General features: G+C 47.8%; 1 protein-coding gene across 1 annotated transcript in view; it reads left to right on the top strand.

Annotated features, from left to right (window-relative positions):
• The window catches only part of LOC8032028 (A disintegrin and metalloproteinase with thrombospondin motifs 16-like), a 68480-nt gene extending 54151 nt beyond the window's left edge, over positions 1–14329 (top strand). The window contains exons 12-14 of the mRNA XM_040206570.1: positions 1495–1639; positions 12525–12638; positions 14297–14329. Coding sequence (XP_040062504.1) covers positions 1495–1639; positions 12525–12638; positions 14297–14329 — 292 coding nt within the window. The remainder of the gene's footprint in view (positions 1–1494; positions 1640–12524; positions 12639–14296) is intronic.
• The last annotated feature ends 11067 nt before the right edge of the window (positions 14330–25396 follow it).

The following is a 25396-nucleotide window of genomic DNA, read 5'->3' as shown; positions in this document are numbered from 1 at the left end:
ACGATGAAGCCACCACAGTATTAACGTGCGGGTCCATACCAGACGCGCGGAGTCCCGAAACACTCCAAGGTTGGGTATAAAGATGTTCTTTCTATTTCTGACATGTTGAGTTTGTAAGGCTATGTTTGATCCTATATGTTTTCGACTGTCGCCGACAGCCTAAGAGAATTAAGGGCGGAGATTATTATGTTAATTTATTCTTGTTTTGTGATTGGTTCTACGTTTGTCTTATTGTCAAATCCTGCAGTCTGATTGGCTGCGGAGCGGTAATGAGATTCTTGGCACCCACCACGCCCTGCGTGTCTTAAGATGTCATTGACAGTTGATACATCAAAGCCAGAAGAAATAGGGGAACGTTCGCTATAAACTTCCTTCCTACTGTTTTTTTTTTTTTTTAATAAGTTGTCCGTTTTTCGAGGTTGCAGAAAACAGTGGCATCGTTGAGACAATATTTCAATATTACGACAAGAACCTTATTATCAATAAGACAACCGCCATTTTGTCTCAAGGCTGCTTGAAAAAATGAGACAGCAGTCCTATTGTGTTATTGCGTTAGAATTTTTTTAACAAGATGGGAAAAATAAAAGGTTGTTTTAGTGCATTGTTTCAGACATTTCCCAATAAATAAAAAAAACTAACATTTTTTTTTCTTTTTTGGCGTGTTAGGTGACATGACGACCAAGAATCCTTGAGACTCGTTTGCATTTATAATGTTTTCTCTTGTTTGCTTACTTCAGTAATATTAGCATGCGACCTAGCTTCAAGATGCCCCAAATGTTGACTGTAACTCCCACTAAGAAACATATCAATAAATGTTTCTATCATTTTTGAACTCACGTAATTTCACATTAGGCATAAATTCCGGCTGCGAAAAAAAACGCCCGAAAAAGAGGAATTCAGGTAACACTTGAACATTCCTTTGAGATCACAACGTGCCGCCTGTTTAAGGTGGCTATTACCTAAAGAAACAGTACCTTAAAAACGGAACACCAGCGCACACTAGCTGACTAAGCTACTACTAAAACAAAACCTGAAGAAAACTTTTGTTGGAACTAATGTTAACAAACGGAAGAGAGATGATGAACTTCATAGGTAACTAACTTCTGGACTCAAAGATCGTCTGTTCCATCTCCGTGTTTTATGACCTTCCCATTATTTGTATTACCAATTTCCCGCAAAACAATTGGGGCAGCCAATCAATGCAACGTATTATGAGGCTCAAAATCTTTTTACACTTAAATGAACAATTTCGGATGGCACAGAAATCACGACGTAAGCAGGTGAAACGTCACTCACAGCGATGACCTTGAAAGGGAGGGGGGTAGGTATACCGTATATTCAATCTCGTCTTTCGCTCAGCTCCCTCTGTGGATAACGGCGATTGGCTCTCTCGTGTACTTTTCGGGCAAGAAGACTCACCAGATTTTTAGAATCTAAAATATACTCTCGTGGAAGATTTCACAAATTTGCGACATCTGTCTTCTTATTTTTCAGCAACCAAGTAGAACAGTGCTTCAAAAATACATTCCAAATGGACTTCATGAAGACCTTCCCGAATTTGCTCCCAGCCAGGGTCACATCTGTCGGCCGCTACTGCCAGGCAAAGTACCCAGATATGAAGAACGTCTTCTATGAACCGGTAATTCAAGATTTATCATACTTATAGTCACTGGCACTCTAAAGAAATGAAAGACGTTCAATGTATCTCCGCAGCCAATGAGATCGTGGCGTCAGCCGATGAGAGCACCAAAGAACGAATCATGAAAGATAAGAACATATTAAACCACGCCCTCCGTTTCTTAGTCTTTTAGTGACTACTGAGTTTGCTGTGACGGCCATTCAGCGACCGAGCCTCACTTGCAACTCCCATTTGCTGTTGGAGCACATCTTTTGTTTTTTTCAATTCCAGTTTATCTCACTGGCTTGCGGCTTTGTCCACTTTTGCCTGCGCTCGTCCTAGTCGATTCTTGCCACGTCCTTAGATGGTATGCGGCTTACTTTTTATATTAAGACTTTCCATGGTAGCCGCCAAACCCGGACCAGTGATTAACTGAATGCCACGAGATCTACAGTCACGCGATATGACAATGTCAACCAAGAACTATGAACATGCCGTAGTCACTCTTTGATTTATAATCGGCAGAACTGGTTAGTGAGCGTGAAACATCGTAAGATTGGCCACGTTATTCGCGGTCATTCACACAACTTCACTCTACATATAGTCCGTTGCAACCTAAGAGCAAAGGGCGAGGGTAAGACGTGCCGGGGAGGAGGAAGCAGACGGAAAGCAAAGGAGAGAAGGAGGTTTATCCCTCTCTTCTCCAGCCTTCCGTCTGCTTCCTCCTCCCCGGCCCGTCTTACCCTCGCCCTTCGTTCTTAGGTTGCAACGGACTATAGAACCATAATGACTTTGTTTCCATCGGTGGGCTTGTGAGGTACGGTTGCAAAAATAAAAATACAATTTTAAGATTCTCGTTTTTATCTTACTATCTCCATAAACTTTTTAACCGTAGGCCCCTCTATAATGGGATTTTGTTATAAAATTTCGCTGAAATTGCTCAAATAAATTTCTGCCGTAAGCCTTGTGATTTCCACTTTCCTTGCTCAAGGTCCACGAAGCAGTATGTGTAATGTTTAGAAATTTGGAATCGAAAAAGACCTCTTTCCCCTTACAGCTCCTAACGTTACTCCACTGGGTCGGGTTGCATAGCGTCGATACAGCAGATTAAGCCAATGTCTGATTTAAACTTAATTTTTTTGCTGACTGGAAAGAAGAGAAGAGGCTTATTTAATTTTATATATTTCAACTACACCCTTATAAAAAATACCGATGAAGTACGGGACATATCCCTTTTAACTTCTTGCAACAAGAAGTTCTGTGTCACTGAATAATGGAGCATTAACCGTAAGTCAATAGTACGGGACATGTTGGGGCAACAAGGTTAGCATGCCTGTGTCCCCCACACCACTATAAGGGTACAAGTGCTGCCTGATACGGAAAGTGTGTCATGTTCGAAAACAGCACATGTTCTGTTGTAAACAATGTCAGCGCAGGTTCCACTTTTAGGTCTGACTGCGCGCTCACAATTTTGTAAGCGTCCCCATAAAATGTAGTGCTTTTTTTACTGCAAAAATAAACTATGCATAGCCGAACGCTCAGTTTGCACCTAAATTTATCACAAGCCATCTGGACGAAATTAGAAAGTTTCAGAGCTTGTTATTTGATTCGAACGTTATAAGTCACTTTATGAAATTTTATATATAGAAATGTCTGCCAACGAATACATGGAGATGAATGACCCTAGCTTACAGGAACAGGCCTCACATTACCGGCCACTGAAATATTCCGAAAATCACTTATAACTATAGAATCAGATGGCAGGTTCCGAAATGTTGGCATCTGGTCCGAACTACTAGCGTCACCCCTCAGCGGAAACCGAGCACTTGGTAATACATAGATTATTTTTTTGAGGTGCAAAAAAACTAAATATATTTAGAGGACACTCTATATCATTGGACAGGTTTTGTGACTCCCATTCTAGAAGATGTAACACTTCGGGAAGGTTGTGTATGTCTCTGTTGTTTCACATATACATGCACATATAACTGGTGAACCCGAAGCTCTTCGTGGAGTGAATGCCGCGTTTTTTGTGCAAGCAATTTCGGTGGTTGCCTGCAATATGACCGTGTATTAAGGGGAAAATACACTTCTAAATTCATAGAGATTTGAAGAAAGGTGACATATACATCTTTGGTCCTGATGGTATTGAACCATTCAATTGAACATATTGTGAAGAAAAACCAAGTGTTTTTTGCCTCAAATTTTTATCATTTATATAAAATGAACATTATCAGCTGTACAGATAAAATGATATCTTATCAAACTACTAATACTTTATCCCAGAGGCGCTCCCGCAAAGCTCTCTGATCGCCATGATTAGTACTATCTTCCTTACCACTGACCTCCTCTCCAGCATTTGCTCTGCTCAAGTGGATGGAGCTCATCTTGAGTTTATTTTGTAGCAACAAACTATAGTGCTAAATGTTCTTGCCACTTCTTGAACTTCTAGAGTTCTCGGGTGTACCAGAGCCAATTTCTGTGAAGCCCGCCGGAACCCCTTCTGGGTTTATGCCCACGAGTCTTCTGCAAAAAATGTTATGTTAAAATGTGAGATAGGTTAAGTTACAGAAAAACTTATATACCTCTTTTAACTTAAATTCATAAGCTTTTTATTTATGTATTTACTGATTTCTTTATTTATTTATTTATTCTTTTATTTATTTATTCATTTATCTTAAAGTATATCAAACATATTCCTCCGGATTAGTCTGTTATCCTCTGGCAATCTAGCTAAAGAGAATTCCCCGATGTCGAAAACCACCTTAAGTCGAACATCTTCTGAAATAGGTAAGGGTCAGTCAGTAGCGACATAGAATATGCCCTGTGTGACCAACGTGCCTCAGAACTCGAACACCGCTCTAAGTCAGACAGTTCATGTGTTTTCTTAACAAATCGCTCCCAATTTGTATTTGTAAACGACTGTTCTTTCCCTTTAGTACCTGTAACATCTGGAGTCCCGCAAGGATCTTTATTGGGCCCTCTTCTTTTTCTGATATTTATCAACGACTTACCCTCCTGTGTTACATCTTCAATCACTTTGTTCGCCGATGACTGTGTTTTATATCGTGAAGTGACTAATGATCATGATGTGCCCTGTCTTCAATCTGATCTTAATTGTATATCTGAATGGTGTAACAAGCGAAATATGAAGCTTAACACTAACAAATGTAAAGTAATGAGGGTCTCCCGAATGACTGCTAATGTCTCATGCTACTACCTTTATTATATTTCTCAACAACTAGTGACGTCTTACAAATATTAAGGCGTTAATATTTCATCTGACTTATCTTGGGAAACTCATATTCAGTATATAACGAATAATGCTAACCGTTCGTTAGGATTCATCAAACGAAACTTCTCGTCAGTTACCTTATCTCTCAAGCTACTTCTTTACAAAACGCTCGAGCGCTCTAAGCTGGAATATGCCTCTTCAATTTGGAACCCTGGTACTAACGTATCGATATCGGCTCTTGAAGCGATTCAGAACAAATCTGTTCGTTTTATCCTTACCAATTATCACCGCATTTCCAGTGTGACATCAGCGAAACTAAGTTTGAACCTACCTAATTTTGCATTACGTCGAAATCTTAAGAGTTTGTGTCTGTTCCACAAAATTTATTACCATAATCCTCTGCTACGTTACAAGTTACTAACACCCCTCATTTACATATCATCACGTCTCGATCATCCGCAGAAGATGGGTATTCCTCAATGTAACGCTACAACTTTTTAAAATTCATTTATACCTCAGACCACGGTATAAACGGTATATGGAACCACCTTCCAGCGTCTGTGGCATCTATATCCGATTCCATCGCTTTTAAACAATGCCGTAACTGTGTTAACTTTTAGCATTTCATTATTATGTATTTTTTTCATTCTTAGTGTCGTGACTTGACGGGGCAACATACACAGTAGACCGGAGGACCATGGCCCAAGGTTTATTCCATGGAGCGTGGAACTAGAACGAACCTCTCGTGCTATCAAACTGACAAGACGATAAAGAGGAAGAGCGAAGGAACTAAAGCGCCGCCACTATAGTCCCAGTAGCGCGCGCTTGGCGGTAACTACACAACACACCTCCCCCTTTAATTACGTAGCAGCGCCAACGGCACTATTATACAAAAGTTAGGAGCGAGCTTCGTATCTGTCAGGCGGACGCCGTTCTCTCGATGGGTAGCGTCCTTCAGAAGTAGATCGGCCTGTAGGAGGTACAGGATCCCGTTGTGGGATGGTGTGAGGCTGTAGTGGCCCAGGCGCTTGTTCCGTGGTCGGGACACTTGGCTCGCCTGGTGAAAAGACCAGGAACCCCTCTGCGTCGTCGGTGTCCGAAGGTGCCGGCGTTGCCGTTGGCCGTGTTTGGCTCAAAAGTTGATCGAGGTGCCGACGCCAGATGAACTTGCCTCGAGGCGTGGTAACCTGGACTTGGTGAGATACTGGACCAGTCTTCTTGAGGACGGTACCACGTAGCCACCTCGGCGAACTCCTGCAATTTCGCACTAGGACATTGTCACCAGGGCAGATTTCTTCTCTGCTTATCCTCCGTTGCTTACTTTGTATAAATTGCTTGTGGATCACTTTCCCCTCTACCGTAGGCTTGATTACATCCAACCTGGAACGCAATCTTCTGCCCATCAACAAGTTTGCTGGCGTCTCTCCTCTTGTTGAATGTGGAGTATTCCGGTACGTCTGCAAAAAGTGTTGCAATGCTTCTTCCAGAGACTTACCAGCGGATGACTTGCGTAGTGCAGACTTCAGTGTCCACACAAACCGTTCTGCCAGGTCGTTTGTGCTCGGGTGGTATGGGGCGCTCACGACGTGTCTGACCCCGTTGTTCCTCATGAACGCCTTGAATTCCTCGGACACCAGCTGCGGCCCGTTGTCTGAAACGATTGTTTCCGGAATTCCGAACCTGCAGAAAAGTTCACGCAGGCAGCTCACAGTGCGCTCGGTCGTAGTGCTCTGCATGGTGAACACCTCTGGCCACTTTGAGTGCGCGTCCACCACGACTAGGAACATGGTTCCGCGGAACGGGCCTGCAAAGTTCAGGTGTAGTCGTCTCCACGGTGCTGTCGGCCATGCCCAGGGGTGAAGAGGCGCTTTGCATGGATCATTACGCTGTTCCTGGCATGCTTGGCAGCTTCGTACCTTTCTTTCAAGGTCTGAGTCAATTGATGGCCACCAAACATAGCTGCCAGCCAGCTCCTTACTTCGCACGATGCCGGGATGGCCTTGACGCAGTTCGTCGAGCACGGGCTCCTGCAGCTGGGACGGAACAACAACCTTCATGCCGTACATTAGGCACCCTTGATGAACACTCATCTGCAAGCGTCTGTCAAAGAACGGTCTGAGTTTTTGTTCTCGCACGTGCGTCGGCCAACCCATGCTTGTGTATTCAAGTACTTGACAAAGTAACGGGTCGCGCGACGTCGCGCGTGCAATCTCCTTAAAGGACACCGGCATTGACTCTAGGCGCAGTGCATAGAAGGGCTCTTCGCCCTCGCAACTATCGTCTTTCCCACATTCGAAAGGGAACCTTGAGCAGAAATCGGCCTCTGCATTGTCACTGGATCTCTTGTACACCAACGAGTACTTGTACGCTGACAAGGTAACAGCCCAGCGCTGCAAACGTGCTGCCGCAATAGACGGAATGCCTGTCTTTGGGCCCAAAATAGTCTGCAGCGGTTTGTGATCCGTGACGAGAGTGAAAACTCGGCCGTAGATGTATAAGTGGAACTTTTTGATCCCAAAAATAATGGCTAGTGCCTCCTTTTCAAGTTGGCTGTACTTCTTTTCAGCTTCGGTCAGTGTGCGTGATGCATACGCCACAGGACGAGTGCTTCCATCTTCAGTCACATGAGACAGAACAGCGCCTATGCCATACTGGGATGCGTCGCACGCAACTTGCAATGGCTTACTTGGGTCGTAGTGTGCCAGAATCGATGGTGTTGCTAGCGCTGTCGTGATTTCCTCGAACGCTGCTTGACACGCTTTGTCCCAACACCAGCGCTGGTCTTGACGCAGCAGCCTGTAGAGCGGGCTCGTCAGAGTGGATAGTCGTGGAACAAATTTCCCGTAGTAATTTACCATACCCAGGAACGACTGGAGCTGCCGCTTGCTTGAGGGTACAGCAACCTTCAGCAGAGCCTCGATCTTCTCTGGCGTCGTGCTGATACCTGCAGCACTGATCATGTGGCCCAGATAACGCAGCTCCTTCTGGAAAAACGCGCATTTTTCCTTCTTCACACGAAATCCACGCTCTGACAACCGCTTTAGGACTGCTTCCAAATTGGCCAAACGCTCTTCCGGCGTCCTACCGGTGATGAGGACGTCATCCAAGTAGCAACTGACGCCTTTCAGATCTTTCAGCATTGTGTCCATGGTTCTCTGAAAAATGGCGGGTGCCGAGGAGACTCTGAACGGTAACCTGTTTACGGCAAACAGTCCTTTGTGTGTATTTAAAGTTAGGTATTTGCTCGACGTTTCAGCCATCACCACCTGGTGATTATACCGGTTTAAATCAATCTTCGAAAATTCCTGGCCTCCTGAAAGCGCTGCGAACAAGTCGTCGACTCTCGGGAGCGGATACTGGTCAGTGTCAAGGCAAGGATTCACGGTGGTCTTGTAGTCGCCGCACAACCTTATTCCATCGTCCTTCTTCACTACTGGCACAACCGGCGTCGCATAATCACTCGTTGTGACTGGTGTTATGACGCCCATGTCTTGCATCTTCTTTAGTTCAGCCTCGACAGCAGGCTGTAGTGCAAACGGCACGTTTCTTGCCTTGAGGAATTTCGGTACGTGACCTTCTTTTAGCGTCAGCTCTGCCCTTTCTTCAGCAATAGTTGCCAGGTCTTTATTGAACAGATTTTGGTACTTGTCCAGAAGCGCACTAAGCTTTGTGCGTTGTTCGGAAAGCGCCAAAACATCTGACCTGGCAATGCTGTTGATCCCGAAGATCCGGTTCCAATCCAATCGGATCGCTTGCAGCCACTGCCGGCCGAGCAGAGGTGGTCCCTTTTCTTTTGTGATGTAGAGGGGAAGCTCGGTCCTCTGCTGTCCGTACTGCACGTCGACGTGAGCAACCCCGACGGGCTGAACGATGTCTCCCTTGAATGTGCGCAGCGTGAGCGTCGTCGGCGTGATCTTTGTTGAAGGAGATATCTGACGAAACTGTTGCAGTGACATGACAGAAACAGTTGCTCCTGTGTCCAGTTCCATTTCCAAGGCAGCTTCCTGCACGTTTATTGTGAGTTTTATTGGTTCCATACCAGACGTGGTCATTTCCTTCATGCTAACTGCGTCTTGAACAGGAACCAGTTTCTTCATCGCCTTACATGGCGTCCACTTCGATTTCTTTTCTTTGTCAGCATGACAAAACATGGCAATCCCATCCTCGTCGCCAAGTTGTCGTGTCTTGACGGGGCAACAGACACAGTAGACCGGAGGACCATGGCCCGAGGTTTATTCCATGGAGAGTGGAACTAGAACGAACCTCTCGTGCTATCAAACTGACACGACGATAAAGAAGAGCGAAGGAACTAAAGCGCCGCCACTATAGTCCCAGTAGCGCGCGCTTGGCGGTAACTACACAACACTTAGGATTGTTGTTTGCTTTTGATGTCTCCTTGTAACCCACTCCCCTCTGCAATGCCCTCGGGACCTGAGGCTATTTGAAATAAAGAAATAAATAAATAACAAGTACTAGTTTTTGCTACAGTTCTGTTTTGGTGGAAGCTATAATCAAGCTCACTGATCAGAATTATCTCATTTTAGATATAATTTTTTGCCGTATAATGTTCTCTCCCTGGTTGACTTTATTAATAGTTTATGGTAAAGGTTGCAGTTATCTGACTGGATTAAATCATCTTGAAGCACTCTACATAGAATCCAAAAGTTCCCTTCGGAATTATAAGAAAACATTCGTAGGGCTAGCTTATATTTCATTGTAATTCGTTGCACTGCATATATTAGGATAAAACCATTGTGTTATTGTATTAAATGACAGAGCCTTTCTCATTTTTCCAACCCTCAAAAACCACTCATATGCTTTCATTGCATGGCAGAGAAATAAAATTTCTCCGAACTGTCAGCTAGGTCTTAGGTCATGCTTTAAAACAACACAGCAACAAGAATGTTGTGACAAGCACCATTTTACCCGCGACGTTTTGTTTCCTTTCTGTTTCGCTCTACAGCGCGTGAAAGAGCGTCTCCAGGCTTAAGCTCTTGGAATTGACAGTGGCACGACAATCCGGTTCTAAGTTTTCCCGCTCATACCAATCCAAGAGGCAGCATTCTTTTTTTAAATCTGAGCGTCCCTGAATATAATTAGGCTGTACAACAATTTAATCCAAGTGGCCATCAATGGAATCCAAAAGCAAATGAATTTAATTTAAGTTAGCACCAATTTAATCCGAGAGAAAACGAAGTTTATCCAGGTTATCACCAATTTAATCCGTATACGCTTCTATTTTAAACGAAGAGCCTATCAATTTACTCTGTTTTAATTTGTGAATTAACAATTACTGCAACTCATTTGTAGCAATTCTTTTAGAGGTCTGAGGTTGCTAGCCAGTCACAAATTAATTTTTTAATAATGCATATATGCGTGTTTCATGACTGCTTCCTCACATTACAAAACCATGCCTTCGGGGTACGCTTGCGCCGTGCCGCGGTTTCAGCATCGGGCGTCCACTGCTCCTTTAAATCGTCTTCAAAACTTGGCGGTGTGCTTGAGCCGTGGCACGGCTGTAGACGTCGCGTGTCGACTAAACGATATCTCGATTCAACGTCGTTCGACCAGCTGATTGCCACCAGAATACTCGTCCCTTTGGGTGCATGAAAAGAGAGGGTCAGTACGTTCGAAGCGTACATTGAGCTGTGGTACAGTGTGAAGGTGGCTTGGGGTGTGTTGTCACCGGGTTGTCTCCTGGGTAGGTCGAAGGGGGTAAGGGTGTCTTCGAGATGACTGAGGACCATGACGAGCCCCCCGGTGTAGCCAGGGGAAAGGTTTTTAAACATCAGCTGCAGCCCCAGCACCAGCCCCAACCGCCCCCCCTCCTTTCCCACACTCTCCAAATTCCAGCCGACACTGTAAACCTTTAAATTTTTGAGTTTTTATCAGTGCTCCTGGCGAGCACAATAAAATATTTTTGGTCGCGCGCTTTGTTTGCGTGACACCATGCTCCTCGAAGTTGCCCACAGACGCTATAAAAAAAAGCCGCTGTAAGGAACGCACTTTTAGCGTTTCTATAGACAACGAGGCCACGACTCGTATAATTTTGTTCATTGATGTTAATTTTTTTTCAGGCACTCTGGTAGCGCGGAGAGCAGACACTGACAGGCGCTTGTATTCGAAAATACCTCGTGTATTACCTGATACAGCACCGCCTTTGTGGTCGCGTGACTCAGATGGTACCATGGTCGCGTCCTTAGGAAGCGCTCGCGGCAACTCGGCGAAAAAAACAGGTCTATGATATACACATGTATCCTCAGCCCTTCCCCCCCCCCCCTCCCCCCGTACCCCGAGTCATGGTCGTCCCAATTACCTCAAGCCACTCACCCCCCCCCCCCCGTAATACATTCCTGGCTAAGCCATATTGATTGGGTTAAGACAGCGCAAAAAGACGAAGGACCAGTAAAAGGAGACACGCAGAAAGAGCGCTGAATGGGTAAAAACAGCACAAAAAATGAGAGCCGTTTGCAAATCCCTGTAACGCCGAATTGGAGCGCAGCTCTTGAGGAGGAGTAGGGAAGGGTACCGAGGGGGGTCAGGTCAGCTGCGAGTAGTCACGCGACCCCCCCTCTCCCGAGATCACGTGACCTCGGGGGGTCACGTGATTTCGGGGGGGGGGGGGGGGGGTCACGTGACCTCGGGGGTCACGTAACCCCCCCCCCCCCCCGGTTACGCCGACGCCGACCCCGACGCCGACGTGCCGACGCCGACGCCGCTCAGGCTGGAAACGGGCCCCTAAGAGCTGCGCTCTAACAACCGAACGACCAGTAAAATAAAACACACAGAAACAGCGCTGTGTCTGTGTGTTTCCTTTTACTGGTCCTTTGTCTTTTCGCGCTGTTTCAACCCATTCAATATGACCATCAACCAACTCGCCCAACTGTACACCTTGTTGCAGTTCCTGGCTAAACCACTGCCCCTGGGCCTCATGCGCGACAACGCTATCCCATCCGACGTACGAAATCATAGGGAAAATGGCTGCCCCGACTCGCCGTACACGACAGTTGGAGACACATGCTTCTGACGCTTCGTTGGAGTCATTCCATTCAGCTCGGCCTAGTTCCGGGCGGTAGCTTGCGCCACCTAGCCTTGAAATCCAAAAATACTATTCCTCCCCCCGCCCTTCTAATATGGCCTTCCGCTTAATCGTGGTTTTTCTGCTTTGAAAATAAAACAAAATATTTTATTATATTCCATCAACGAGACAGAAGAACAAAGTTTTTGCTACTATTCAGTTTATTGTGAAAATGCCCTCTTTTCTGGGGCCTTTCATTCACTAGTTGAGTACAGAAGCACCTTTCTTACTTATTCTTCAAAACCTAAGCATACAACAGTTTTATAATATAAAAGTGTCGCGTGCACGCTTCTGTGCGAACAAAACTTATTGTCAAGTGGAGACGCTGAAAAGGCTAAAACTCGTACTCTGCTAAATATAACATTTTTATACTATGTTCATTCTAATACACTATCATGAGTAGGCATTTTTGTCTTCTTCCCCTCGTTTGGTATTGATTCAGCGAGAAAGTTCCCACGGAAACGGGACATTTGCCTCTATTCAGGCAAGATGACGGAACGGCAGATATATGAACCTCTAAAACTGGACCGCCCCGACCAAAACGGGACGTCTGGTCACCCTATCAATAGTGATTCTCGAAAATTCTGATGCAGGACCGGCAGAAGGAGATAAATTGCAAGGTGGTTTGTTCCGGTTATAGAACAGATGGGTCGAAGCGTTCCATCGTTACCCCGGCTCTAGATGGCATGGTCTGTGTCTTGGGAAAGGTGAGAAGGATCTGTACAATAATACTATCATAATGAGCCAATTTTCGCGATAGTTTGTGCATGTAGTTCACTAAAACCTGTTGCAGGTTAAAAAAAGCAGAACAATTTCCTCCTGCAAAGCCTCTTTCCGCTTTAGCAGAGCGAACACTGGACAGGAGGCAAGTCTCTCCTCGCATCGTCTCAACTGCTCTCCGGCGTTTGTTCTGCTAAGCTTGAGCTTCTTTTCTTAGCCTGCAACGGCGAATAAAATAATACATTCCACTCCACACATTTGCATTAGGTGGCGTACGTATGAAGCACCAAGTCCGCCCCTATTGGTAAGGAGCCCGCTTTCGAGAGAACGCATGCGCATCGCGATGTACAGCGCTGCGGAGCTCTGGCCGCCAAGGCGCCGAGATACCGAATTCGCCAAGACAGCAAAGACGGCTGTCTCCGCTATCTCGAAGATTCTCCGTGACGATAGATGGCGGCAGTCATCCGTCCTTATTCAACGATGAAAACCCCGAGCATCCGCGCGTCCAGCCGTTCCTACTGCGTAAAAGCTGTCGGTGCCAAAACCATTGGATTTTTACGGAGTAAGATGCTATTCCTACTAAAGGTAATACATCCTTGTGGGTGTTTTTGAGAGAAAGAAGAGAAGCAGAATAAACAAGTGGAGAGTAGGGTAAAAACTATGGCTGGGCACTAAATCATTCAACCTACCGATTAATCGATTGTTTTAATCGCAATTAATTTTTAAAATAATTAATCGGCTAAATATCGACCAAAAAAACTTACACATCCACGAGACCAAACGGTCTGCAGGCTTACAACACTCTCAAGACGATATAAAGAAAAAAACAATGCCGCGTAAAGAATGTATGAGAATATGTACACAGATTGTATATTGTCTTAGGGCTACCCAATAAATGGCGCCAGAGTGTTCTCAAGTCGTAAGCGGCTACAAGAGCGTGCGATCAAGTTGATCACACTGAATCGCAAATGTGAAAACCACCCTTAGCTATGCATCTTTTTTTTTTTTTTTTGTTTCTTCATTTCTTTTTTTTTTCATCCCTCGTTTCGTTTGTCTCGAGTTTGTTCGTTTTCGCATTTTTGTGTGCTTGTTTCTGCTGTGCCCTCAAATCTAAGAGGTTCCGTGTTTTCGGTAAATACCGGTAAAAACAGATAAGTGACGCCCGAGTCTGCGTAATCAAAATAAGAAAAAACCAGAAAAAAAATACAAATGGTAGCTGTCATTGAAGAACAGAAACCCCAGCCACCACGGGGAGCAAACATTTATATACAGCTTTATTTTCTGCTGACTAAAAAAGAAACGACCCCCAATGAACTGGCCGTGAGGCCGCTGAGAACCACGCCCCTTTTCTTCATTCCTTATTTTATCTGTATGAAGACGTTTTCCAAGTATCTGGGGTCACGCGTATGTTCCTCTGAGGAAGGGTAATCACAAGCACGCGTCCCATTTTCTTCAACATGAGCCCCGAAAAAACGCAATTGCTTGCCCAACAGAAAATGTTTATGCTCAAAAAGACCGAATCTCCGGGGGAAAATAAACCCCGGAAGAGCCCGCCTTACTCGAAGGGGAAAAAAAACCCGGAAACACGGCACCTTACTAAATATCATAACCCAAGCAACTAACTACATGCCTCCGTCTCTTTCAGAGCTGCATCAAAGGACAGTGCATCACTGATTAACTCGTTGCATTTGCTACGTACTAAAAAGAACAAATATTTAAAAAAAATGTATGTTTATTTTCCACTGAATAAAGTGAATTGATATTTGAAACAACCAAGTACTGGTGCCACTGGGCGTCATTATGTCGAGAACGGCTTTTTTTTTTATTGTTCAAGATTACATTTTAAGTGCGAGATGGACGAGGTAGCTCTAGCAAACCGTTTTGTTTTAAAACGATAGCGTTAAGGAGTTTGTGTCACAGAAAATCTGGCGTTGGTGGCGTGATGAAAAAAAGCCGGCGGCGAGGGCGTGCCGCGGAAATCCTAATTCGTCAACACCGTTACAACCACATGGCCTCGCGCGGGTATTTCAAACAACCCACAACGCTCACGTGACGTCGCGGGTAAAAAAAAAGTGATTAAAAAACATGGCCTGTAATGCGAATGAAAGGTCGCCGCATGTCTCATATAATTTCACTCTATAAAGTAAATAATTTGCCTTAAACAAAAATGTGAAAAGTTTTAGTCGGGATTCGAACCCACGACCCTTCCGATGTGAGCAAGACAGGCTACTAAATAGGACACGCAAGGCTTTTTTTCTTTTTCACCTTTTTAGTGCATGAATCGAATAAAACGCAGGGGCACAAATTCAACGTTTAAATTCGCACGGCGTACCCTCGCCGGCGCAGTGTGGTTAAAAAACTTTCATGGCAACCAGTCTGTCCAGAACTGGCAGCCAGACGGGCTGCTGACTCTGTGCTCTATACACTTCTTTTACGTGAGCAACACTCTCAATAAAATATTCTCAAACGGTACGAGTATCCACATAAGCGTGTCGCACCACCGTACTTGATCTCCACATACTATGCAGAGCTAAGGCCATAAATATGCCAAAGGGCACGCGCCTTTCGTTCTCCGCAGAAAGGAAACTGATTCCATAAATTGCTATTGGCAAAGTTTTTTTTTTTCTTTTCAAAGTGCGCTGCATGATGTCCCAATGAAATACCGTATCCTAGCAGGCTAGAAATATATGTTCTATAGTTTCAGCTTTCGGCACAAAATTCGATTGATTGATTGACCAGAGATCAAAGATGTCGTTATCCTGAAGCCGCGCCTTAACAGGGAGCCATGCCTCTGTGTAGTTGGAAAAAGAACGACTTCAATGCTGGCCGAACCGGCAACTCTTTAACCCTTTTGTGGATATCTTGGCCGGGGCCGTCAAAGTAAAAAGAACGGCACAGAGGAACAAAGGAAAAAAGCATATCAACTAGATCTTTGTACAACCGCTTGTGCTCAGGTATTCCAAAGAAAAGCGCACCTTAAGAAACTGAAAAGCCTTCACAGCTTCGTGCAAGAAACCTCGTACCCTCAAGCATCTGACATTACTCGAAGATATAACAAATTCAGGCAAGGCATCACGCAGTTAAAAAACTGTAATGCAATCTGCAAATCTAAATAATTTTGATCCTGCAAGAAACTTAATCTAGACACGACTTGCCGTAGAAACTAATGAGCCTACCACAGCGCTTCACTTCACACAGAACGAATCAAGTTAGTACAACTAGTGCACTCCCAGCTTGAAACCCAAACAACAATCCCGAACACCCTGTGGAACTTGTCTACACTAACTCTAGACGTCCAAAGCACCTGGATCACATACCATGCTTTTGCCAAAATAAAGAGGTTACAAACTGTTGAGCGAGCGAACATTAAAGGTTAGACCACCCCCCCCCCCTCCCCATACACACTTTATCGTTTTAGCACGAGCTTGTTCCGTTTCTTCCCTCCAGTACTCAGCAGTATCTCGGTGGTGCTAGATCTGTACCCTAAGGTACTTGCACGGTGAGGTGAAGTCCACTGAATTCTTTCAAAAACAGCTGTTGTACTTTCCCAGGTGGTAACCTGACAAAAGCTCACCCGAAAGAAGCTCACCGGACAAAAGCTCACCTGTTTTTTCACAGACCCTCACAAAAGCTCAAATCATTTTTGGGGGGGCTACCCGGGCGAAACGCGGGCTGGGATGAAGTGCGGATGTGATGGACATTGCACCATTTTTAGGAGAAGTGGTACCCCATCCCATGCAAAGGTGGGGACAGATAAGCCACAGCAGGCAGGGAAGCAACGATTTGGTACCAAACTTTAGGTAATCTAAATTAAGGGGAGCTGATAAGATCAAGCTTGCTTGATTGAGGGTATGCCGGAGGACCCTTGTGCCACGTCGAAGAAACTTCGTGAACCGAAGTTATTGAGCCCGAAGAGTCAACGAAGAAGCGAAGTCACCCTTTGGTGACCTCGCTTTTTTATTGTGCTTCTGTCACCTTTAAACGCACATAAAGGTTAGGCAGAATGTTTCTTCATTACTAATGCATGTTTTTTTGGGGGGTTTAGGGTAATGTTTCGAGTGAATGGCTAAGAAAATTAAATTGCTTCTGCCATTTTGCGTCGTAAACGTATTTGAAATCAAGAAATATTTCAGGGTAATGTGAAAGGGAAACTAAAGCAAAGCTGCATTATAGAAACTATCAAATTGCGAATTTAAAAAAAAGATTTTTGAAGGAACGGGAGTTGGGCTTTTTCGACAAATACGAGACACATGACCACTTTAGAAAGTTGTGGTGGATTTTGGACAGGCTGGCGTTCCTTCCACCACATATGCCCAAAAGACTAACCTACATCAGGGGAAAGTCTACCGGTGGACTACTTTGATTGTACGTATGTCAAAGGCCCTTTCCGTGATACTTCCGCTCCTTATGCGGCGGCACCTAGAGGGAATTCTTCCTTTTGCCTGACTGTACGCCGACGACGATCGGAGTTTCCCCCAGGATGGTAAAACATGTACGACGCCACTTTTCAAAATAAAGAAGGACGAACAATACTTTTGAAGGATGGAATACCGGGTTCCGGAAGATCGTCGGCCACGCCCTTTCAATCGTCAGGAGGCTGATTGAATGCCTACAGCAAATTCAGGCGCTTGTTGCCACGGCTTTGACAAAAGCCCGGAGAGGTGAGCCCCCAGTGAAGCGGGTGCAAAAAACCTGTTTGCGACTGCAGAATTATCTGAAAAATATTTGCGAGGGTTTTCAGGTAGACTGAGATGTACCAAGACTGCTGGAGCTTGTAGGGGACTGTAGTCGCTTCTAGCCAATGGATAAATGAACTTGTTTCCACTCGAATTAAGAAACCATGGGCCCTGTCAGATTTAATTTGTCGTCGCAGTTTAGTGTCGCACGCATGCACCTAAGTTGTCCAAACTCGTGTTAAGACCAACATGAAATTTTCTCCTGGTGAGCTTCTGTCGGGGTCTGTGAAAAAATTGGTGAGCTTTTGTCCAGTGAGTTTCTGTCCGGTGAACTTTTGTCCGGTGAGCTTTTGTCGGGTGCGCTTTTGTCCGGTGAGCTTTTGTCCGGGATTCTCAGCAGACGTCTATCTTGAGAACACCAGAGTAAACTCCTGTTTTTCTGTGATCTGTGCATTTTTGAGCGTCATCAAAATAGGTATACAAGGCAAACGTGCGTTTACATTTCATTGTTTTAACCAACGTTCCAATTATTTGTTATGAATGTCCAAGTTTTTTTATTATTACTGATATTTATATATTTAAAACGTTTTCTTATTCACCAACGCCTGAACCGAAGCTCGGCTTATTCGGAACCAAAGGAAAAAGAATATTAATCCTATCAAATATTTATTATTTACTTATCACCTTACTGTCACCAACACTGTTTTGCTATTCTCTGGCAATATATGCCGGTATAGCAAGATGTACAGAAATCAATTCTCATCGATTTATGTACATCTGCATAAAGCTTCTTCAGCTTTGCTGAAGAAGCTCGAAGCAGAGCATGGAGCATTCGTGAGGCACGATATGGCACACCTATCCAGTGCGTCAGTTCGAAAGGTGTTCAGCGTAGCATTCAATATCTTCAGAATGATATGACGCACAAATGTCTGACGACACTTTTGTGAGCCCGTTGTTGCTCCTAAATACTCAAGGTCAATAAATATAACAGGTGCAACGATAAGAACTTGAATAACCCTCTCCCCTCTGCTTCCTACTTGAGGACCATAGTGTTGGAAGTAACGCCACGAAAGTAACGGATTGCTTTTTCTGGGTAGAGGACACGTACTTTTTAGGAGAGTAATTGCAATTAAGTTTAATTACAATTTAGCCTCAAGTAATTGGGAATGTAATTCCTTAATCTTTTTCAGTAACGTGTACAAGTCTGGGTCACGTGACATCAGAATACGTGAAGTTAATTTCCCCGCTAAATTTAGCGGAAAAAGGAACGTTCCGTGACCTACGCCCCGATTTGATTTCCCAGCTGAATTTAGTGGGGAAACTAACGTCCCGTGATGCAAATGTCACTTGATGCTAGAACGTGTCGTGTATGCCACACAACAAACCTTTTTTGAATAACGGGTGCCGTCTGGGGAGTTGTCTGCGAACTACAAATGAAGAGTAGTTCAGCATGCCTTCGCCCGTCAGAACACATTGGCATCGTGCCGTTGTATTGGTTTTCAGGGCTTTTTATACCCCCATACTACCGATACTAAAATTTGAAGTGTCAAAAGAGGCCAAATGTGCCAACACAGATTCTCAAAATGTTGCTGTCGCGATTTTTGCAGAGCACCGTCGTGCTGCACTGCGAAAATTGCGACGACGAGAGTGTACGCATGCGCAGAAGCTTACTCGAGAAAGGTCCATTGCTGGGCAATTTGCCACACAAATATCGTTTACAATATTTATTCTGACTTGGAGATTCCAGATCATGTTAATTTCTGTCTGAAACATTGACGCAAGGAAAGCAACGTGACGATGCCGATGCCGATGACGTCATCAGTGACGATGCCGATGCGGATGCCGATGACGTCATCAATGACATCACTGATGACGTCATCAAGGACGATGACGATGTAGATGACGATGACGTCGTCAGTGAAATCACTGATGACGTCATCAGTCACGATGCCGATGACGTCATCGGTGACGATGCCAATGACGTCATCAGGGACGATGACGATGTGGATGCCGATGACGTCATCAGTGATGTCACCGATGACGTCATCAGTGGCGATGCCGATGACGTCGTTAGTGACGTCAATGATGACGTCTTCAGTGACGATGACGATGCCGATGACATCACTGATGACGTCATCAGTGACTTTACGCTCTCATAATGCATCGCGCGGCTACGCCGACGGCGACGCCGACGCCGACGCCGCTCAAGCCGGAAAGGGGCGCCTAATGGTACGTTTACACCTGAAAAGAAATCCGCTGCCGCGGGAGCGGATCCGCTCCCAGCGGCGGCGGCGAAGTGCTGGTTGTGTTTACATCTATTTCCTTCGAGCAGTGGCGGCAGCGCCGGCTGCGGCAGCGGTTTCCGTAACATCTCGTCAAATATGACGAGAAGAGGCGAGAGTTCCCGCCTCGGCTCTCTCTCTCCCGGGCGTTCCTGCTCCCGGAAGAACGCGTACTCGTGACGTAGGCAGCGTCGCGCCGCGCAAGAATGTCACTTCCGGTCAGCGAAACGCCTGGTTCGGCGGCAGAAATAGGTCCTGGACCAAAACGGCTCGCCGCCGCGTTTTCCGCCCAGCGTTTCGCCCCAGCGGCAAAAGCTGGGCAGATTCGCTAGCGGATCCGCAAGTGTAAACGTACCATAATGGTACGTTTACACAGCGAATCCGCCCAGCTTTTGCCGCTGGGGCGAAACGCTGGGCGGAAAACGCGGCGGCGAGCCGTTTAGGTCCGGGATCTATTTCTGCCGCCGAACGAGGCGTTTCGCTGACCGGATATGCCATTCTTGCGCGGCGCGACGCTGCCTACGTCATGAGTACGCGTTCTTCCGGGAGCAGCAACGCCCGGGAGAGAGAGAGGCGAGGCGGGAACTCTCGCGCCTTCTCGTCATATTTGACGAGACGTTACGGGAACCGCTGCCGCAGCCGGCGCTGCCGCCACTGCTCGAAGGAAACAGATGTAAACGCAACCCTCTCGTCGCCGCCGCCGCCGGGAGCGGATCCGCTCCCGCGGCAGCGGATTTCTTCTCAGGTGTTGTGGGAAGCCGAGGAGGACGACGGTGTGCGAGGGGGCAGGAGCGGTGGCCGGCGGCCCGGTGCGCGTGAGGGAGTGCACAAGGATTCCGTCAGGCACGGTCAGGACAACGACAGCGACTGCCAGGCCCAGAACCAAGACGCCGAACAGTAAAACGATTTGAATCAATTCTTGCTCGTGTGACTTCTTGGGAGGGCGGACCAGGCAGGGACCGATTGGGCAGCAGTATAGTAGAGCGACCCACACAACTGGCGCTTCCAACGTGGGGCCCGATTGGTCTGCTGCTTGTTCTGTTCGTCCCGGGGAGTCACACAGATCTATTGAGCGTTCAGCGTGGTGTAGAAGGGTAAACGCTAACGATGCCACCCAAGACGAGGTCGACCCAAAATAGGGACGAGGACGACTCGTCTGAGAGCGGAATTCAGGAACCGACTGACGCTGCGGGGGCCGGAGAAGGCTCTAGTACGCGAGCATCTCCAGATGCTGGGATTTTACCACCAGCTCCAGCTGGAGGCGCGGCAGACGTCGGCGAGTTTATGCGCGCCATGACGGCGATGATGGAGACGTTCTCGCGACAAATCGCGACGACTCCAGGAGTCGCGAGTGCCGCGCCTATGTCTCTGCCCCGACCGCGGTTGTCCGTACCGACGCCGACCTACGCGGGATATTCCGACGGGAAATCGGTCCACGATTTCTTACAGGACTTAGACGCGTATGTAGCCGCGTTGGGAGCATCAGACGAAACGGCCTTGGTGCAGATTGTGCCAATCGCGTTAACGGGTGACGCGTCGCGCTGGAGACGGTTGCAACGACCGTTTCTATCGATGGCGGACTTCCGGACGCGGTTTAGGGAGGAATTTTTGCCCCCTGATTACGAGATGCGGATTAGGGACGAACTAGCTAATCGCACTCAGCACCCCGACGAGAGCCTCGTGGAGTACGTTCGCGCGCTCCAGGAGCTCTACTCGAGGGTCGAACCATCCGCGTCTGACGCAGAGAAGGTAGCTAGAGCGATACGGCAATGTCACCCTAGATTCAAAGCCTATCTGCACGGACGGGATTTCGCGGATCTGGAGGCACTTGCCAGAGAGGCGCGAACGGTCCAAGCGGGCTTGCTCGCTGAGCTGCAGTACCGCCCCCCTCCGAGGGCCGAGGAGTCCCTAGAGCCAAGATGCGCGTGGGCAGGACGCGCCGCAGACACTCACATTGAGTCGCGGACAGCGTATACGGCCGTTGCGGACCGCGATCACGGGGTAACTATAACGCCCCGGGCTTTGGACCCCTTCGCTTACGAGCAAAGGCGCAGGGCAGCCAACGCAAACTCGGCCCGAGTGCAGACCCGTGGGGGTGGCGCAGTGGTCAACCACCGCAGAGGCGCGACTGGTCACGACAGTCGCGGGAATCATGACTCACCGCGGTTTGCCACAGATGAAGTGTCGCGTGAGAGTAACGATGGACAGGTTGCGCGTAACGACCGGCCACAAGTCAGGTATTACAACTGTCACCGTCTTGGGCACATCAGGCGGCATTGCACGTGGGTAGCGTCTGGTTCTCAGGGTTCCCAGGGAAACGCCAGAGGCCGGCGCCACTAATCAGGTCCTCTGAGTCGAGGTTGCCGGCCGCTGCCGAGGCCCAGTATCAGTGTGCCGACAGGGCGGAAATTGTGGCCGGCGACCGCGTGGCGATGGCCCCGTCGGCGTGTCGGGCTCAGGGCACGACACCTGAGAAAGGCCCGTACGTGCGTGTAGAGATCGGTGGTAGAGAATATTCGGCACTAATTGACACCGGTTCTACCCTTTCTCTAATTGGCGATAATGTGTACGAGGACTGCCGTAACAGGAACCTTTGCGCGCGGGAACTTGTAACTCCGCTGCGTTTAGCGACAGGATTGGCCGAAGCGCTAGGGGCGATCCGCCTTCACCTTGGCCTTGACGGCAGACGAAGGAGGCAACGTTTCGTTTACTTGCCCGGTATGTCGATTCCTGTTATTTTGGGGCAGGACTTCGTCTGTCGTGAGGGCATAATCCTGGACTTGAGGAACAACGGGTATCGTTATCATGCGTTTTCTCCTCTTATTCCCTTTGTTGCCCCATCATCTCTGGTGCAGGGAATGGAACGTTCGCTCGCTGCGTCACGCCAGGAGCAGGTATTAGCTGCGCGCGTCGTGTCCGGGAACGTCGAAATGATAATTGCGTCTTTCGATGGGCCCGCCGACCAACGGCGGATGCTAGCGAACGCCTTGTCCCAACACGCAGCTATGTTTACCCAGGGACCGGGGCTTACGACTGTTTTACAACATAAGATAGATACAGGAGAGGCCAGGCCGTGGGGGTGTAATCCTAGACCACTGAGCGTACATAAACGGGCCCTCCTAGACGCGGCTCTCGACGAGATGCTGGACACAGGGGCGGTGCGGCCATCGCAGAGTTCCTGGGCGTTTCCAGTAGTTTTGGCGCCAAAGAAAGACGGCACCGCGCGCCTTTGCGTTGATTGCCGAAGACTTAATGAGGTCACTAGAAGGGACGCGTATCCTTTTCCCTCTATTGAGTCTATAATGTATTCGCTTGGAGGCGCGAGGGTTTTCACCACGCTGGATTGTAGCAGGGGCTTTCTCCAGATCCAGGTGGCGCCAGACGATGTCCAAAAGACGGCGTTCACCTGTTACAGGGGGTTATTTGAGTTTACGCGTCTTCCGTTTGGGTTGTCGAACTCGCCGTCGAGTTTCCAACGGCTCATGGACATCGTGCTGGGCGATGCGAAATTTAACTTCGCCATGGCCTACATGGATGACGTTGTGGTATTCTCCAAGTCGTTCAAAGAGCACCTAACTCATCTCGAGATCGTCTTAAGGCGAATGAGTGAGGCCGGTCTAACAATTAATCCAAAAAAGGTGCAACTGGCCGCCTCAAAGGTAAATCTTTTGGGCTTTGTCGTAGACAATGGTACCCTGAAGCCGAACGATGAGAAATTGAGGGCCATTCTCGATTATCCACCACCGCACGATGTAAAGAGCCTTCAAAGGTTTCTGGGGATGGTTGGCTTTTACCGGCAGTTCATCCCGATGTGCGCGGAGCTGGCGCGGCCATTGAATTTGCTGCTCCGGAAAGGCTCGAGGTGGGTCTGGGGTCCAGAGCAGGGTGCTGCCTTCTCGTCTCTCGCGAGGGCAATAGCAAGCACCGCTAGCCTTCGGTTACCAGATCTTAATCGGCATTTTGTTGTGCAGACAGATGCGAGCGACTACGGTGTCGGAGCAGTATTGCTACAGGAGCACGATGGACAGTTGCGCCCTGTGGCATTCGCTAGTCGAACGCTCACACCGTCGGAACGCAACTACAGCGTGACGGAAAAGGAGGGGTTGGCCGTCATGTTTGCTCTGAAGAAGTTCGACCTCTATTTAGACGGTACGACTTTCGTTATTCAGACTGATCACGCAGCACTTACCTGGATTCAGAGGCTAAAAGAGCCCGCGGGAATGCTGGCCCGCTGGGTACTAACCTTGCAGCGCTACTCGTACACGGTTGAGTACCGAAAGGGATCGACCAACAAGGTCGCGGATGCGCTCTCTCGGGCGCCCCAGGATGGTGGTTGGGAGGAGGTGACGCAACCAGAGTGTAACGAGAAGCGCGGGAAGAACAGGAGAGGTCTCCGGATGCAGGGGTGAGGTCCCTCACGGACGGTTGGGAGGAGGCGAAGCAACCGGCACTCGTAGCAGCCTTAGCGCGCCGCACGAAGGAGCAAAGGATGGTCGCTTGGGATGAAGTGGTCAGCAAGGAAGAGCTTGTCGAGGCCCAGAAAGCAGATGGTTTTTGCCAGCGGGTGTTGGGTAAACTGGCTGAAATTGCGGTCGACACCGGGAAGGCTGGCGGTCGAGTTAATGATCAATTTGATTCATATCTGCTGGGCGAAGACGGCTTATTGCTTCGCTACATCCCAACGATCGATGAAGGGGAGAGTAATGAGTCTCCCTTCAGGGTGGTGATTCCGAGGAAGCTACGGAAGAGGTTTATCGGGTACTTCCACGACTCGGCTCTGGCAGGTCATGGCAGTGGCAGCAAGACTTTTCATAAGTTATGCCGCGCCGCGACCTGGCCGGGGATGAGGCAAGACGCACTCCGATACGCCCGCAGCTGTCCAGCCTGCCAGAAAGCGAAGCCCAGAGGGGGCAAGCCTCCGGGCTTGATGCAGTCGGTGGAGAGTCACTACCCGTGGGAGATCGTCGCTTGCGACACCATCGGCCCACTGCCGAGAAGTCCGTGGGGAAACCAGTACCCCTTGGTTATTACCGATCATTTCTCAAAGTGGGCAGAGCTGTACCCACTGAGGAAGCTGGTTTCAGAGCGGATCTGGGAAAAGTTACTGGATACTTTCCTACGCTTCGGCACACCCAGGTGTCTCATTGGTGATAACGCTAGTTATTTTACTAGTAAAGTGTTCGTGGACTCCTGCTTGGCGCTGAACATAAAGCACAAGAGGACAACACCGTACCATCCCCAAGCCAATATCACTGAGCGTGTGAATCGGAATATCAAAAGCATGCTGATCGCGCTAACGGAGAGACACCGAGACTGGGATGAGCACATCGCTGAGATGGGTTTTGCCATCCGGAATACTGTGAACAGATCGACTGGTTTCACGCCAGCGTTTCTGAACCTGGGTAAAGAGATCCCGTCTCCGCTGGAGAACGAGTTACGGAGCAACCAAGGAACACCAGGACGCCCGCTCTCTAGGTACGCGGAACAGCTAACGAACCGCTTGTCTGGGGTGCTGCACGATGCTAGAGAGAATCTTGATGTCGCAAGGATCGAGCAAGCGGCGCAGTATGACAGGAGCCATAGGCACTTGGAATTCAAGGTTGGTGACTTGGTCCTGAGAAGAACCCACCCTCTGAGTAACGCAGCTAGCGGTTTCGCCGCATCGCTTGCTCATAGATGGGAAGGGCCCTATGAGGTAAAGACGCGAATATGCGTGACAACGAGCGTTACCAGAAAAAAGGTCGGGTTCGAAGGTAGCTGACTGTAACCATGAATTCATTTTATTAA

This window comes from Ixodes scapularis, unplaced genomic scaffold (assembly GCF_016920785.2).
Source record: "Ixodes scapularis isolate PalLabHiFi unplaced genomic scaffold, ASM1692078v2 PGA_scaffold4__175_contigs__length_147842914, whole genome shotgun sequence".
Classification (NCBI taxonomy): domain Eukaryota; kingdom Metazoa; phylum Arthropoda; class Arachnida; order Ixodida; family Ixodidae; genus Ixodes; species Ixodes scapularis.
Note: the sequence above shows the minus strand (reverse complement) of the source record. Positions and strands in the feature narration are given on the sequence as shown.